This window comes from Lagopus leucura, unplaced genomic scaffold, assembly GCF_019238085.1.
Source record: "Lagopus leucura isolate 7727_CA_CO unplaced genomic scaffold, USGS_WTPT01 Super-Scaffold_100157, whole genome shotgun sequence".
NCBI classification, from domain to species: domain Eukaryota; kingdom Metazoa; phylum Chordata; class Aves; order Galliformes; family Phasianidae; genus Lagopus; species Lagopus leucura.
In genome coordinates, this window is record NW_024962334.1 from 10,148,813 (window position 1) to 10,166,572 (window position 17,760).

The following is a 17,760-nucleotide window of genomic DNA, read 5'->3' on the forward strand; positions in this document are numbered from 1 at the left end:
TTGGTGAAACACTGGAGTTTAACCAGATTGTGCGGACCTGGTACTCTATCCAGGGACACAAGTTCGTGCCAGGATGGACCAAGGTGGGAGTAAGTGCTCGGAAGCACTTCTCTCCCACTGCTGATGGATACTGAACTTCAGCACAAGGAGTTCTAAGTGGAACTAAAAAAAATTAACCCTCATTTCTGAGCAGCACAAAAAAAGAGCTTGGAAATACGGTGCTGGAATATCTTCAACACTACCACCATTAAGTGAAATGACACTGAATAGTAGATCACTGAGAGTTGGATACAGCCCCAGGTGAAGTGGGACCTGGGAGGGATAAACCCCACAGCTATATTACTTAGAGTGGGAGCATATATTCCACCAGCCTGTTACAATGGGAGGGGGTTAAAAGGGCCCTGAGGTGCCCCTCTCCTTTCCAGTAAATCAGCGAACTGACGTCAGCTGCATTCTGTGCATCTGCAACAAGCCAAGAAGCACCAGAGGGGGATTTAATTTTAAAAGAGTTGAAACTGGTACCATATGCCCTCCTCCCTACCATCTGGCTGGGGGGACATTTTGTACAAATTCAGCATGCCAGCTGCCTGTTTGGGAGGAAAAAAAGAAGTTTCTCTTTTGGTAAAAATATTTGGCAGTTCCCTTTCCATCTTTAGTGGCCTCCAACGTAATCCAGATCTATGGAGGAGTTCTACAAATGCAGCCCTATTTATGGGCTTCAGAAATAGGCAGTGATAGATAGTGAAAAGCTTGTTTCACTGTTTTAAATTCTTCAGCCCAAAGTAAATTGTAATCCTAAAGTTGATATATGATGTTTGTAAACTGCTCAGAGTCTGTTTGTGTCTAAACAGACATTCTTTCTATTGTATATCTTATATATCTTCTGTCACACTTAAGGTCAGAAGGTGATATAAGCTGGCATTAATTTATTATGATTATGAGATCACACTAATCATAACACACCAGGTAGAAATAATTTAGATGTCAGATATGGTATTTTGTCATATCAATTTGTGGTTAGGCAAATCAAATGTATGTTTATACCATTAGCTTATCTTTAGTTTCTGTCTAATCAAGTATACATCTGTTCATATATCTATGCCTTACCTTATGTGCCAAATTGAAATAAATAATCACATTATAATCATTTCTGATTCATTACTGTCTGACCTGTGTAAAATCATCCATTAAGGGAGAAAAATACCCCCTCACATCCTGAAATAGTAGGAGTAACATGCTAATTAGAAATTGATGTGAAGTGTGCAGCAGGCATCAAGATTTTGCTGCTCTTTAAAATGCAGAACAAAGCTCCCAGAGAATTTTCTCCAAGAGGTAAAGATTCCAGAAGGTTATTTTAAGGGTTATTTTGATCATTTGTCTTTGATAGCTCACATCATTTTCACTCCAAATTGTTTTCTGTTTTTCACAGGTTATCTTTGTCTGTTCACAGCATCACATCTTCAATACGTGCACTCCCTGATGCTGCTAGTTTTTTCACTTTCTGGGACAGATTACAAAGGATTTTAAGTAAGCTAACCTTGGTATTTCTGCTTTTCCTGTTGATAGGATTTGTTATATACAAAGCCCTAGTCTCACAAGCACATGAAGAGACAACTAGGTTTGAAGAAACTAAGCTTTGTGGCAATTAAGCTATTACATCCTACAGAGTCTCATCAGAATACTGCTTCAGGGCTGCAGCTCAATGAGTGAAGAACTGTAACCAAAGAAACTGAAAATCAGTCAGAAAATAAAGAAGTTCCTTTTTAGACTGGTCAAAACCTTTGAAATCACATTTTCTTGTGCAAAATACGCAGTGTTAGTGACAACAGCAAAAACACTATAAATATATGTATATATTTCCCCCTAAATCCCAGGCTGCTTTATTACAGAAGAGAACACATTCTGAAGAAAAGACTTCATGTATTTCTCAGTCATTTACTCAATGGCTTCTGATCCCAAGCAGAACTTTTTAGCATATATTTGCTAATGAATTCCAGGCTTACTGCAGATATACAAGCTTTTCAAAGCACAGAACTTGTTTTTATCAAGTCTGCATGGTTCTGAGCCAGCTAGTCATTTGTGGCAGTAATTCCATTCAACCTTTCCAGTTAGATGCGGCATGACACCCTGCCCTTGCCTGCAAAATTAGCCCTCCACAAACAGTGTCTCCTTGGCACACTGTAATTGTTCCAAGTTACTTCATGAAATAGTAACTATACGGAATTTGGTCAGGTTTAAATGTTTCTAGCACCAATGCCAGCACCTCTGAATTCTATATATAGAACTGCTGCAAGTGTTTTTAGATGTTGCCCTCCTTGCAAATACCACTCGTTACTACGAAAGACGACTGATAGCACTGAGTGAGGTTCCTCCCTTTGTCCTGAGGACTGAGATCAGCCCGTAGTGAACTATAACAAGCTTCCTGTGGATGCAAAGCAGTGATAGAAAAGAAGTGTGGTGCAGCATCAATACCAGAGAGAGCGTACAACCAGAAGGCCAATTCCTGTAATACTGCTGTATTAATAATATTTTCAATTCCTGGTTTTTAATATTATAGCCTTTAATATTATGTGCTGGTTTCTGGAACTCTTCTCGTGAGCTGAAAGGTGTCCTTGTAGCTGCATAGAAAAGCTTGAAAGCATCAACCTTAAAACCTAAAGAACAGAAAAACTAAATTAAATTCCTCTGAAACCAGTATTTGAAAGGCTGTCATTTCTGTAATTGTTGTGATTGACAGCACTGAAATTTCTATTATTCAAAAGCATTTTCACCAAGCTTGTTTTTTTATTATTATTTTTCAATGTCTCTTGAGCATTGTGTGCGCTTATTTGTTTAAATTTTGGTAAAAAAAAAAAAAAAAAAGGACTGCTATAATTCTGTCTGATTTCCTGGAGGGAAGTTAACATATACTTGTGCTACTGCGTGCCATACATCTTTGTAGCAGATGCTCAATACATCTGATGGTGCTCTACAGGACAGGCTGCGCACATTTTATAATTGATCTGTGCACTTAAATTGGGCACATGCCGAGCTTTTTAAACTCTAAAAATTCAACAGGAAGGCGTTTCCTGGAGATTAAGCATATAGTAAAAATAGATGCAGGGCCTGAGATGTAACTGCCTCATTCTAAGCCATAGGCTAACTCCTGTAAAGGCCACAGTTGCTCATTAAAGCCACATGTAGGAAATATCATATATAGGTCACTCTGAAAATAATGCCTCCTGTTTGTTCCCACAGAAACTACAATGGATGCAAAGAGCAGAATAATACTGCTTGGTAGAGCAAAGCCTCAGCTACAAAACTCTAATATTATTACCACCATTAGCTGTGTGTTTATGCCAGGGATGAACCAGAGTCTGCATGCCACGCTTGTAAAAATCTGCACCAACTGAAGTGACCCAAGAGTCGCCACTGCTGAAACACACCACCCACCATATTGCTGTGCTCACATCCACTGGTTGGTCTCTATAAACATTCAGCAAGCTTCAGTGGTTATCAATGGGTGACATTTTATATGTATGGAGGAGTTCCATTCCACCCTTTCGCTTCATTTGCACTTCCATGACAGACACCACACTGCCAGACTGCCCCGCTGCTGCCATCTGTCACATGGCAACAACATGTAATGGAATACTGATGGGAAGGTTCAACTTCTGCTGTATCACCAACATCTGCCTCTGATGTCATGAGCAAACATAATAAAATAGGAGGCATTACTTTAGGAGCACCCCTCATAATTCTAAGGAGAAAAAAGCAATTGTGATAAGCTAGTTTGGTAGGACACAGCTGAAGAAATTCACTTAAGAAAACAGGAACTACAAGCATTTGTTTTGATTAACTGTTTCAGGACTTCAAATGCCACCTACATTTTGATGGTTTTCTTGTCTGCACGGCAGTAGAAGTGCTAACATCAAGGCCCCTTAAATTAAAATCTGATTTACCTTTATTTGTCAGACTCACTCACAGTATGAAAATGGAGGAAGCAGTGGGATGAGACCGAGGGAATTTTTTAATTAAAAACAAATTATTTACTTCTTACATAAATATAACACTGGCAATGCAGTATTTTAGTTTTGAATTTTTTTTCCTTCCAGCCTTGTCATACTTTTGTTTACACGCACTGCTCCACCAGTTACTCAAATAATGCTGTGAGAGTCCAGCTTAGTATCTGTTTACTCACTGGACTTAGTACTGCACAGCTTATCCTGGTAGGGTTTTTCATTGCACTGGATTTCAGAAGTGTCAGCCAACCTGCTGCATGCCCTCTTGAACCCAAATCAGTAGTTGTATTTAAGAGCCATTCAGTCCCAATGCTGACCTAAATCACAGAATGGCCCAGGTTGGAAGGGACTTCAAGGATCATGAATCACCAACCCCCTGACCTAAATTGAAGAACCTGACAACGCAATTTAAATGGTACCCGTCAATGTCACTAAAGAAGTGCCTAGATAAGAAATAGTATTTCAGAATGTTTACTATCATTCCATTTTAAGTATCAGCGATACAAGAAATCTTCAGCAGCCCATCTCAGATAGCCATAAAGTTTGGCTTAAAAATTAAATAAAATCAAAATACCTACAAGCACTGAACATTTAGGTTCATATGCTTTCCCTACTTCTTAAGATAAAAATTTGAATGGGGTAAACTATTAGTCAAAAAGCTGCTGCAGCCCATAGAGAGCCAGATAGTCTTCAAGATGGTAAGGAGCAAATTCTCTTTGCTTTTCTCAGAAAGGCAGACATCTTAGGAATAAGGTTATTATAAGCTTATTCAGCTTACTGTTCCCTTCAAGTGGTTTGTATTAGTTGCTGTTTCCTTATGGCAACACCATAAGAAATATGTGCGTATCCACACAGAAAGACACACGGTGTGCTTGAAAAATTGAGTAGTCATGTTTCAGCTTTTCATACTCAAGAGATGGTAATGCAGCAGATTTTTACCTGAAGAGAAAAAACATTCAGAATTCAATTTCAGTAAGTGTAATTCAAGAATAAGATCTACTTCAGGGAAAAAATTTGCACATCCCTGAAAGCCTTCAGTCCTGCTGGAAATTTCCCTCTGACTGCAGTAGCAAGTGCAGCACATAGAAATCCACATTTGCTCTATTTCATGCTGATCACATCAAGCAACACCCATTAACCCCAGAGAATCACAAAACATTTCAGATTTGGACATACAACCGTAGGGATGCACAGCAGTCAGTTCACATGTTTTGTGCTTCAGAACAATAAAGAACAGAAGCTAGAGAAAATGTTTCACTGGGGAAACAAGTCAACCCGCTGTTTAGCTACTTATCACCATCACCTTAGTCATCCAAAGACAGCAGCACTTTGATCATCTAAAATTCAACATACACATAGCTTTTACATACCAATACGTATACCACTATTCATTAGATTTAACTTGATGTGTCTAAAGCTATAATAGCACAGCTTTCCTTAATAGCTATATAGATTTCTTTGGTGTCATTTGTAACACCTGCTTATGTCAGAGAGAGCTTCTACTGGAAACCTGAGGCAGCTACACTAAATATATCATAAAAATCATTAGAAAGGAAAGAAAACCAGACTACAGCTGACCCACAGACAATTTTTATTTCTTTTAGAGAAAAAACCTGCCTACCACAGCCAGCGCTACTAAAATACAAGCATTGTCACTGTTAGAACATTGTTGAGAATACATCTCCTATACACATTAGAAGCATAAGTGAAATCTAACTTTAAGCCACATCACTTCCAGCTAGAGGTTAACTTGTGTGATGGGATGTAGTTAATCTCAGAGCAGAGATCAAGTGACAGCTCTATCAGCACAAGTTGCTAGAAGATCTATATACTGGGTAATGTGTCCTATTCAGGCCTTTGAGCTGCATCTGCAATATCCCATCCCCAGGCTGACTACACGTCTGAAACACTTCCCATTTGGAAAGCTGATCCTTGCAAAAGTCTTGGCTTGTCACTTCAGAGAATTAAGCTTGTCCTTTAAAATGCCTGTAGTTCTATAGTTTCCATAGCTGTGTCAAATATGTATGCCAGATTCAGTTACACTAGTGTTGCTTGGTATATAGTAACTACCTTTAGGGACTAAGTTCAACAGGCCCATTTTGATTTAATTACTGTAGACTTTAAAGCTGTAAGGAATAATTTCTGTTATCCAGGCTGACCGTACACATAATTTCTACCCGTAAACTGTGCACGCAGACTATAATATCTATTTAACCTATACAAAAATCTCCTTAATAAGGACCTGTAACCACACTTTCATGGTAAGGTCTGGCAGCAGGTAAATTACTCCAAAAGTTAACTGTTGGAAATGTACACTTCAATCCCTATTTGCACATAGACTTCATGCTTTTTTCTACTTGACTAATGGCCCTCTGTGAGCACTGTCTTTAATTACTTGAAGAGTGACCTATGACTGGAAAGAGCCATCCTTTTTGAAGAAAACAAAGGTAAGTGAAAGAATAGTGAAGTTGACAAGCAAATGTCTGACAAACTCTGTTACAAGAAGATACTCACATGAGAAACTGTAACTTCATTAATGCTTAGACCTTAAGGCAACTTACAAACCTGCAGAAACGGTCAGAACAGGGATTGTAAGGGAAGAATGATGCAAATCAGCATAGGTGGTACTATCCAATTCTGGTAGAATTAATTTAGAAAGCAGTGATGGAACCAAAAGCAGTGAATTTGAGAAAGACAAGTGCGTTTTTATAGAAGGGATTGGCTCTCCAGTAAGAGCTAAGGAATGGCTTGTCTCCAGCAGTCTAGTGGCCACTTGCTGACTGACTTCTTCAGTCACTATGCTGCACTATGTCTGAGACACCCATGACTCACATATGACTTCGCCAAGGGTAGATTGCTGTGGGGTGGTGTGATTTTTTATTTTGCTGTTATTTGTTTTTTAATATCTGGTAAGTTGCCATCACTTACTGGAGCTTTTCCTGTGTATGAAAAGTACTCATGATCATTTTTCACTGTCTGGTCTTTTTGATGAAATGCTACTATTAGTGGCTATTTCAGTAGGACATGTCCTATCATATTAATCTCATTTTCATGGAGTTGTAGCATTTCACATCTTTGAGAATCTTCTGTCCATGTGTTCCACAGTTACTGGAAGAGAGAGGCAGAAACGGTTCTGCCAAAGCAACTGCTGTGGTTAATTGCCAAAGACATACATACTCTCAGTGCCAAGCACAATGTACAAATTACCCTATGCTACTTCAGTTCTGGACTCTCAGAACTCATTCTGTGTTTTCCCCCAAGGTCCAAACCCATCTGTTAAAGCTCATGTAAAAAAGCAGCAGCTCACTGATTATATCCCCCTGGTGCATGAGCTATTAGCTAGAGAAATTATTTTAGCATTCAGTTTGTGTCTGGTGTGTAGCTCAAAAGTAATTCCAAAGAAGAGCTGGTTGGTGAGGCTGTAAGAAATGTCTATCTGCTGCTAAGTTTCAGCAAGAAAGTTGGTGGTTTCTCAAAACAAAATGGTGGTTCTTTTATTTATTTGCTAGTCAGAGGCCCTTTGGAAGCTGATTACAAAGAGGAAAAAGGTCCTGTGGTTTCTGTCACAAAAATGCTTGGTCTGGGTCCAACTGGCACTTTCAACAGGAAGTATGAGTTTACTGACACAGTTTGGAAAGAGGTAACCTTAGAATACTCTTGAAAAGTCATTTCCTCAGATGCTAATTCATGTATATTCAAACTAGTATCAAAGGCAAAGTTTATTTTTTGCTTTGCCAAATGAATTGAAAAATGATTTCTTCAAGGAAAGCATGTAAGCCTCCCAGCAAATGCACAATTAAACAAGCCACATATACACTTCCTACTGTATTTGATGTAAGCAGCGAGACCTCCTGAACGCCTTGTCTTTTGTTTGACAAGAAAATAATGGACACATTTGTAGCTATTCTACTGCTTTATCAGTGGGAGTGAACAACTGCCAGGAATGGGGTTGACTGGGATTAGTCTGCTGTGTCACTAAAACCACAAATCCATTACACAGTCACTAAGGAAAATTCATTTTCAGGGCTATTCAGTTGCTGTTTAGGGATTGCCTGCAGTCACTTACAAGGCTAAAATTTACAGGGTTTTGCAATTCTTTTTTTCCCACCCCCTGAAAGAAGTAACCATATCAAAATATACAGTGTAATTCAGCCTTCTCTCTGTGTCTCCCTTTCTATATCTTCAAAGTTCCTTCATTATCACCTGTATTTAAAGCTTATTTTTCAGGAAAAAACAAGTCTATTTCAACTGTCAGTGGCAGTTTCACATGCTAGTACATTTATTTTCTTACTCAGGCTGAATATTAAATACCTCATATCTTCTAAAGATTTAACCATAGCTTTTTAAATAGAAAATGTCAGTGTTCAGAATTAGATAAGAATTCTTTAAAAATACATATATTCCCATAAGAAATAGCTGCACAGGTAAAGATAAAAGCCTCATTTAAGTAGAACTGCCTCCTGAATTCAGCTAAGCTTTTAAGATGTCATCTGCTCCAAAAGAAACAACTAAGTAACCATAAAATACATCTCCATACCATTTCTATAAAACCTGTCACGAAGAATTCAGGTCTTTATGCTCTACAACATTCAAGACTGAGTTAAAATAGAATAGAAAATGTTAAAGATCATAAATGAAGTACATTATTGCATCATACCAACACTCTATGAAGTCCATGCTCCTGGGCCTGATATGGTCAGTGATGAATGATTGAAGAAAGTGATCTCAGAAGACAATGATTTAATACGCTGCCAGTGTGGAAATTGTCTCCCTACAGATTAGTGTATATCCTGGAGCAAGCCAGTTTATCCTTCTTAGCATAAATCTGGATGTTCTTACCTATGTACATGTCCTTTCTATAACCTGTTTCTCTCTTGAACTTTATAAAATTTCACGGTATTTTCCAAAATCTATCAGTTCTGAACAACACGCATGTTTCAAAGCTTTAGGTTTTTTAAAAATAGCTGTTGGACAATAATCTTACTGATGAAGAATCAGTTTCCATAAAGTTTAGAAGAATCCAGTCAACAGAACTTGTATTTCTGTCTAGTTTCTGGAGTAAAATGCAACTGAAAGCAAGCATGCAAAGCTGGCCTGGGACTGAAGCTGCTGCATATGTTTTAATGTTATATTTCATTTTAAAGTGTGTGATAAGACTCCTAGGAAGCATATCTTTCCTGGAAATCACAGGAAACAGCAGTCATTCAACAAGCCTCATTACAGCCACTATGTAATATCAGGCAGTGTAAGACAAATGAATAGAAGTATCACACTCAATCCATTTTATATTGATAAAGCTTTGTGCTTTGGGGTGAACAGTCTAATAACTACATGAATGCTTCATTTCATTAAATGGACTTCCTCTAGCAGCTTGGAGCTGCTGTACCAAAAGCACCTGAAGACACTCCATCCTAAATGGACCTACTACATTCAGTGTCACGTTACTGGCAGCTCTATAAACCATTTGACCCCACCAGTGGATGATCAAGTTGTAACTGACCTATGCATCCTCCAGAGATCGGTTGAACATTTGAAGAACTCAAAGCTATTAGCCAACTAATCCCACACACATCCTCCACGGTGAATTTAACTCTATGACTGTCTAAGCAGTGCAATGAGCATCACACAGGACTATCAGAACAGTGCACAAAAACAACACAGTTAACATGGACACATTAGCTCTCTTGAGCTTTACCTTTGCACCTATCATGATCAATAATGGGTGAATATCAAGGATAACAGCAACAAAACTTCAAATAGAAAGCAGTTAGTCATCCACTGATAATATTTATTACAAGGCACTGGGCAAGTATTGAGCAAACAATCTAAAGGACTTACCCCGCAAGATAAAAGAATGGGATCCTCAGTAATAAAAGCTCATTCTGAACACCACACAGGGCAACCTGCTGAGCCCAGCTGTGCTTCCCACCCCATAAATGTTTGTAGAGTCAAAGAAACAAATGTTAGTATTTGGTGAGCATCACCCCTGCCAACATGGGCCGAACCCAAGGAGAACACATTTTTGAGCTGTTAGCCATTGTAAAAACATTAGGAGTAAAGAAGAAAATGTACACTGATGTAACAAAACAAAGAATAAAAGATTTCAAGATGTATCACGTTAAAGGAATGTGCCTTTTTTGTCTGCTGACCTTTCATTCAGGGAAACATGCTGTTCAATATGATTTAGTGCAAAAATAAATTCAACCATTTCAAGGGAACGCAGAAATTGGTTATTTCTCATTATAGGTTTCTTACAAATGTTAATCAGGTAGCTTAATGCTGAGCACACATCAGAGATAGCCCTGTTCTGGCTTTGTTCTTTCTCCCACATGCAAAAATCCCCTCTACTTCACTGTGTAACTGCAGCAGCTTCGTATAGTTCAGTTCTCTTCATGATATTCATTTTGCCTTTGAGTCAAGAAATCTCATCTAAATCTTTAGATCTTTTTCTAAAAGATTTAAGAAACCAAAATACAGTGCAACTGCCAAGAATTCAATCTTCTATTTAACACAGATGTATATAACAGAGAGCCCAAATGCTGACCAGTCCCTGCACCCCATCTCAGTCAAATCAGTGTTGCCTGAAACAAAGTTCTCACAGCACTGAGAGAACAGAAGAACACAATGCTTATGGCTAAGAGAAAAGCTATAAGAAAGGAAGTCTGCTGTAGTTCATAGGCATATTTAGGGATTCATTTTCTCAAATGCATCTCCCTTACTGTAACAAGCAGATTCAATACTACTACAAGTAAAAGCAAGTCCAACAAGGGTGCAGACAGATCACTCAAAAAGAACTGGCATCGCCTGAAAATGGCTCATGACAACAGTGAAATATGGATTTTTCTGATCCTCAGTAGGACAGGTAATAACCACTTAAAGCTTTACGGTTCCATACCCTGACTGTTTTGTGTCAAACAGTATCCTAAGTATCAAAAATTATTTGCTCTCAGAGCCAGTTTTCCACTAAGAGCCATTATAAAAACTTAAACATAACCATTATTTCAAGATACTGACATTTATTTTAAGATATAGGTAAGTCACCCACAGGGTTACAATTTAAAGTAAATAAATACATTTACCTTTTCTTGAATCCTCTTGACTTTCACTCTCAATACAAGTTTCCAAATTACATGGATAGGAAGCTTTATGAAATAGAAAGACAACTTATGCAGGAGATTATCCATAGTTTAAGCAATATCCGTTTCTGCACATTTAAAGAAGGATCCACATCAGGAATTTGAGACCTGGATGCATGTTTTCTGTCTCTTTCAAAAGAACAGCAGTTTTCAGATGTTGCATAGTCCTTTTCTGCAGAGCAACTAGTGGAAGCCAGAACATCAAATGCAAAGCCTACGACAAATGACCAGTGTTACAAGGACAGTGTGATCTGGGAGGACTGAGGGAAGTGCTATCAAATGCAAATCATTTTGCTGACAGCATGCTCTAACAGTCTTACTTCTGGCAAAGCTATTCAGCTGCAGAAATAGAATAACAGTAACTAGGTGCCGATTTTTCCTACTCATCCTGCTACAAAGAATAAATCTGAATGCCTCTTAAAGCTTCTTCAGCTGCAGTATAACCCTTAGGAAACCCGGTTCTCCCATACTTCTCCCCACCACTTCAGCTGTATTTAACCAACAGCACAGCCTGACTTCACTTTTGTTTTGCTCACAATCCTGTTATGTGGATTTCAGCCAAATTAATGCACTCTTTCATTCTCCGCTTCTTAAACTGGAATTGCAAGGCACTAGTTACAGGGCATAACAATGTAAGCTTATATGAAGCTCAGCTTGTAATAGGAGCCTTTGCCTTAAATCACACCTGAAAGCTCATTTCCTTTCAACTCATTACAGTTCTCTTTCTGCGAGCCCTTCTCTACTTTGCACCTTTGATCAGAAGACAACACATTCCCCTAATTTTATAGTGGATGTAACAGCAGCAAAGTATATTTCCACTAGTTATCATTCTAAATTCTTGAGTTTCAAAGCTATGGAAGATTTTTCCTTGGGGAACTGGGCTTGTTTAACTTTGAGAAGAGAAGGCTTTGGGGAGACCTCATTGTAGCCTTCCAGTACTTGAAGGGAGAGAACAGGAGGGGGAATGACCATTTACATGGGTTGATAGTGATAGGACAAGGGGGAATGGTTTTAAACTGAGACAGGGGAGGTTTAGGTTAGATATTAGGATGAAATTTTTCCACACAGAGGGTGGTGAGGCACTGGAACAGGTTGCCCAAGGAGGCTGTGGATGCCCCATGCCTGCAGGCATTCAAGGCCAGGCTGGATGTGGCTCTGGGCAGCCTGGTCTGCTGGTTGGCAACCAGCACATAGCAGGGGTTGAAACTAAGTGGCCTTTGAGGTACTTTTCAACCCAGGCCATTCCATGTTCCCCCCCATCATTACTGATCTTTAAAGCAGAGAAGTCCCTGAGAGGAGCCAGGTTCTCATTACACCTGGGCAATTCCATCCTTGTTGCATCTCCACAGCCATCAGAGATCATCTCAAAGTCTTTTAAAAGACTTTACTAAGGTTATTTCTATCCATAATGCATTATTTAGAGTTTAGCTAATGCTAAAGAACTTGTCCTGAAGCTATTGAATACAGACACCAAAAACTAACCAGCCAGAGCTCTGTTCTCTGCCTTCTGCACATCAGCATCTACAGGAGGTGAAAGTAACAATTTCTTCACTTTCTCAGCATAATTTCTGGAAAGTTATCCATCTGGTAGGGAAATATTATTACTTTGCAGGATTCCTCTCCTACTCATCCCTTCTAGTTTAACACAGTTAAGAAAAAAAATCTCTCAATGTGTCGAGGAAAGGATCCGAAACAGATTTTCATGTTTGTTTTCAGCATTAGCTCATCCCACAATACTAGCACATATCCTTCCCTTTAGGTTTGGAGGCTTAACACAAGCAACCATTCTGACATTTCACACTTGGAAGCCTGCCTTCAGCAAATCCATTTCATGCTCCTAAATTACTGTTTGGCTGCTTGTACTTCAGTCCATCTGTTTGGATGGCACAAAGCCTGCTTACAAGGTGATCTTCCAGTCGCACAACTGCTCACATTGAGACGCAAACCAATTTTAAACACTCTGCACAACCCTTTTCCTGCCCTCACGAGTCCTTGCTGCATAAGAACCACTGCTTCTGTGCTTTATTGAATTTGTTGTCATTTGTGCGGCTCTGAGCACCTGAAGTGCTGCAGAGAAAGTCTGTAGTTGTCAGCAGTGGAAAGTGCCAAGTACACTTGTTGCTGTGAAGCCAAGGGAATATTATGAAGCTCAGTGAGAGTTTTAATTGCATGAGTGTGAGAACATAAATTGCATGCACTCTGCAAAGCCAGGATCACTAGGGGCAGAAGGATAAGAGTAGTAAAACTGAAGACACAAACCACAAACACTGGAGCCAAGCAGGTGAAAGCATAAAGCCATGCTTTGCTTTAACAGTTCTTTTAAGACAGGCAAGTACTAGGACATACTGGTTCTGCATTGCATCCAACTTTTGTCAAAGATCAGTTTTACATTCTGTGCCATTAAGAAAAAAGCATACAAGGCAGAATACACATCTGTGAAGTAGTGCAATAACACAGCCAGGCTCTTCCAGAGTAATGGACCATTTGTCAGTAGGCTTGTTTTGGGCTCTGCTAATGCCTGTTCTTCAGCAGCCACACGTATACCTGCCCCTCGTGTGCTGCATGTGGGTACTTGCTGTGCACAGGAGACATTTGCAGCACCCAGATGTCTGGAGCCTTGGAAGTGAAGGAGGACATCTGGTTGATACTTTGCCTTGGCCAATACCAGAATTCTGTATTTTCTTTAGAAGTCCTCTAAACCCCTCACTGGAACAAAGATGAAATAAGAAAGCCAGTATAGTACTTCAATAACTAGAAAACTTTCATGAACAAGAGCAGTGATATGTTCTTCCACTCTTCCTTCAAGGAAGGCAATAGCAAGCCAAGAAAAGCAAAGACAGCTTTCAGCATAGCGTATCAGCTGTCAGAATGCTTTAGTGGAGAAAAAAAAAATCTCATTTCCGCAGTTCAAAATAATGTGGCAAAAAAATTCCAAGAGAGCATTCTGATGCCTGAAAGAACAGTTTCTTCCTGTTGTACGCTGTGTTTTTGTTAGAACTGGCTCCTTGTGCCACAACACACTTAAAAGAGAGAAACATCTAGGAATTAACTGAGTTTAGATTAAAACAGTGATCCACTAGGTACTCCACAAACAGAATAAGCTCTTGAGTCATGGCAACTGTACGCTATCAAGAAGAATAGCATTCACCTGTTTGTTTAACAAAAGCATATGATATCAGTCAAGGTGAATTTAGCAGCGCACACAGCACTTCAACAACATCTGCTCTGTATTACAACAACCTTTAATGATAGTAATAAAAATTAAAATTAAAAAAGCCCTCAAATAGCACTCAGATTCTGTTATAAAAGAGGCAAAATAATTCTTTTTTTTGGGTGCAAACTATGTATGTAGATGGATATATATCTGTATGTACATGTATAGCTATAGAGCTGCATACACACACATGTATTCATATATAGACACACCCGGAAAACACATGATATTTTAGTTCCACATCCAGTTATGGACTCTTCAGTGCAAGAAAGATATGGGGATAGTGGAGCAAGCCCAGCAAAGAGGCACAAAGATAATTAAGTGACAGGAGCATCTGTAATGGGAGAAAAGGCTGAGAGAACTGGGACTATTCAGCCTGATATACTTAAATACCTGATGGGTTTGGAGGTGAGAGTGGGAAGGGCAGTGGAGACTGACTTCCCAGCAGCACACTGTGCATAATTAAAAGGGGACAGACAGCAAAATACATGAATTCCCATTTTTTTTTCCTCCTTTAAACTCAGATTATGTCACCATCTGTTGACTCCTTTAAACAGCGATGAAACTTCCTGAGTACTGGCTTCCAGTGTTTCAACTTTGGACACACACAAAACCTGACTGGAAGCAACTCTGAGCAGCCTTTCTAACTCAGCTTTGAGCAAGGGGGTTGCACTAGACAATTTCCAGGAGTTTCTTACAACCTCAGCTGCTCTACAATGTTGTGAAATCACAGGCTATTACTATTAAGTCCTAAGCATATGCTAATGATAGCATTGACTCTGTATAAGAAGATCTTGTTTAAAAAGGGGAGAAAGAAGACTTTAAAATGTCACCAGTAAACTGTGATTTTCATATGCATAGATTTGTCACTGGTGTAGTGCCAACACATGGCACATATCTCAGTTTTCATAATGCTTAAGTATAATACAAAATCTTCACATGCAGGCACTCATGCAGACACACAGATAGCTTTATGCAGTACATACTCTGTTGCAAATAGTTAGCATGGCACTGTTAGACCAGATGGCTGGTCTGTAATTCCTAAACTGAAGCATTTTGAGATTTTTCTACCTCTGACCTCTTCCACACATGCAAAGAGCAATTTGCTTTTCTTCTTTCTTCCAAGAGGCAGCTCATTCCTCAAGAGCACCACGCTGTGATAACCAACAGACTGTGATGGCAGTTCAGCCTGGATGAAATGGCTCTTAGAACAATGCCCACAGCTCTAAAAAGAAACTCAACAACACTTGTTTCTCAAAATTTCTTTCCTTGGTCGAGTTACACACGTGTTCACCAGCCTTCCCCACCAAACAGAAGATACAATCAACAGATATGCAATTAGCAGAGTGGCATGGGCAGGCTGGTATTTTACAGGTCATATAACAAGAAGGATTACCACTGTAGAAGGAAATAATAATAATAATAAAAAAAAAGCTCACCCATATCCTAGGCTCTCAGAAAAACTCTAAAAACAAGGACCTCCAGAAAAAGACCCTTCCCCATGGCAGTCAGCCCTTAAATAGGGTCTGGCAGCCAGGCTCCAGCCCTTCCATCACACAGCTGAATCGCCTTCACCTGTGCTCCAAGGCTGACTCAGTGCTCACCTCAGGTGATCAATCAGTGCTTCAGGCCCTGACACAACAGTTCCCATACACAGAGGTATGGAACTTTTGTGTGTAGATATTGTGGTTTTTTTGTTTGTTTGTTTGTTATTTTTAATGTGAACAAGAGTTTGAAGCCTTGCACGTGCACTGCCACACTGAAAACACAGGACACTGATTTTCATGGCCACTGTCCTACAAACAACCTCTCTTTTCACTCCTTATACAGGCAGGAAAGCTATTTGTCTTTTTAAAGCTCTATGGTATTGGGATTTGTGCCCCATTTGTTACCCACTCTCCTAAGTTCTTTGCATTACTGATCTTTAAACAGCAGCTTTTCGTTTTACAAAGTGTTACCCTCTTGTGCATTAGTTAACATTTATCTAAATTAAAATCTTATTCCAGTTAAAAGTTGCCTCTTACTCGAAAATCTCTTGATCAATCATTCTGTAGCTAGTTGGCCTCTATAAATTTGAACAATGAATGCTTCATTTTATCTTCCAGATTTTTTAATAGAAACCTTAATTGGTATTTTCACTAATTAATACCAGACCAAATACTGATCCAGTGATATCCTATTTGATACGTCTCTCCCCACGGGTGCTTCATTGCTAATTATTCCTACACTGTAGCCCAGGAAACTCTGTATTCATCTTAAAAGATTACGAAAGGCTTTTTCCTCCTCAATTCTTCCACAAGGAACTTCCCACACAGAGCAGCAAGAAGCCACACTAGAATTAGATAACAAAAATCCACTGTGTTTTCTTTGTCTATTAAACACAAAATATTCTGGGGACTATTAACTGTCTGAACAGAAAAGATCAACTAATTACACACACGTCTCAGAGCAGAGTGAAAGCAGCTTCCTTGCTGTATATTGGGCTGTGCATTAGTTTTAGCTGCTTGACAGAAGAATAGGTTAGAAAGGACAGGCTGAAATTCACTGCTTGTGAACCTGGCAGCCAGCTCATCTTGTCTGTGCCTCTAGCTTTCATCCAGGGTAAATATGAATGTTTTCCATCTCTCACTCACAAGAGTCCAATGCAAAGTCTTTTTCAGAGTAAATTTGCCTCCAGTGGGGAACTCATACAAATACGATACAGTCCTGATCTGTAATGACCTGATTTATTTAAGATATAGAGACTTATAAGGTCAAATTGTCTAGAAAACACAATCTTAGTGAAAGTATAAGCTTCACAACAGCAACATACTGGGCAACAAGGATTACACCTGTAGATGTATTTGGGGACAAGAGACTCATCACAGAACTGGAGAATCATAGGGGTTGGAGGGGACTTCTAAGGATCAGGTAGTGCAACCTCCTGCTAAAGCACGTTCCCCACAGTAGATCATACAGGGCAGAGTCCAGGAGAGTTTTCAAATTCACCAGGGAAGGAGAGTCCACAACATTTCTGGGCAGCCTGTTGGACGGCTCTGCCACACACAAAGAATTTTTCCTCATGCTCATATGGAGCTTCTTGATACCAGTTTCTGCCTGTTGCCCCTTGTCCTGTTGCTGCACACCACTGAAAAGAACCTAGCCCCATCCACTGACTCCCATCCATCAGATATTCATAAGCATTGATAAGATCCCCCCTCAGCCCTCTCCACAATGAACAGCCCGTCTCCCAGCCCTTCCTTACAAGGAAGATGCTCCAGGACCCTCATCATCGACTCTGAGGCTCTCCACTGGACTCTCTCTAGAAGTTCCCTGTCTTTCTTGAACTGAAGAGCCCAGAACTGGACGTCATATTCCAGTTGTGGACACATGTAGAGGAGAGTGGAGTGATCAGGTTCCTTGACCTGAC

The 17,760-nt window shown here is 39.6% G+C and overlaps 1 protein-coding gene across 1 annotated transcript in view; it reads right to left on the reverse strand.

Moving 5' to 3' along the window:
- ATP2C1 (ATPase secretory pathway Ca2+ transporting 1) overlaps window positions 1–11,356 on the reverse strand; it is a 62,724-nt gene extending 51,368 nt beyond the window's left edge. Inside the window, exon 1 of the mRNA XM_042888509.1 lies at window positions 11,081–11,356. Within this exon, the coding sequence (XP_042744443.1) occupies window positions 11,081–11,185 (105 nt within the window). The 5' untranslated portion in view covers window positions 11,186–11,356. The remainder of the gene's footprint in view (window positions 1–11,080) is intronic.
- Between the last annotated feature and the right edge of the window lie 6,404 nt (window positions 11,357–17,760).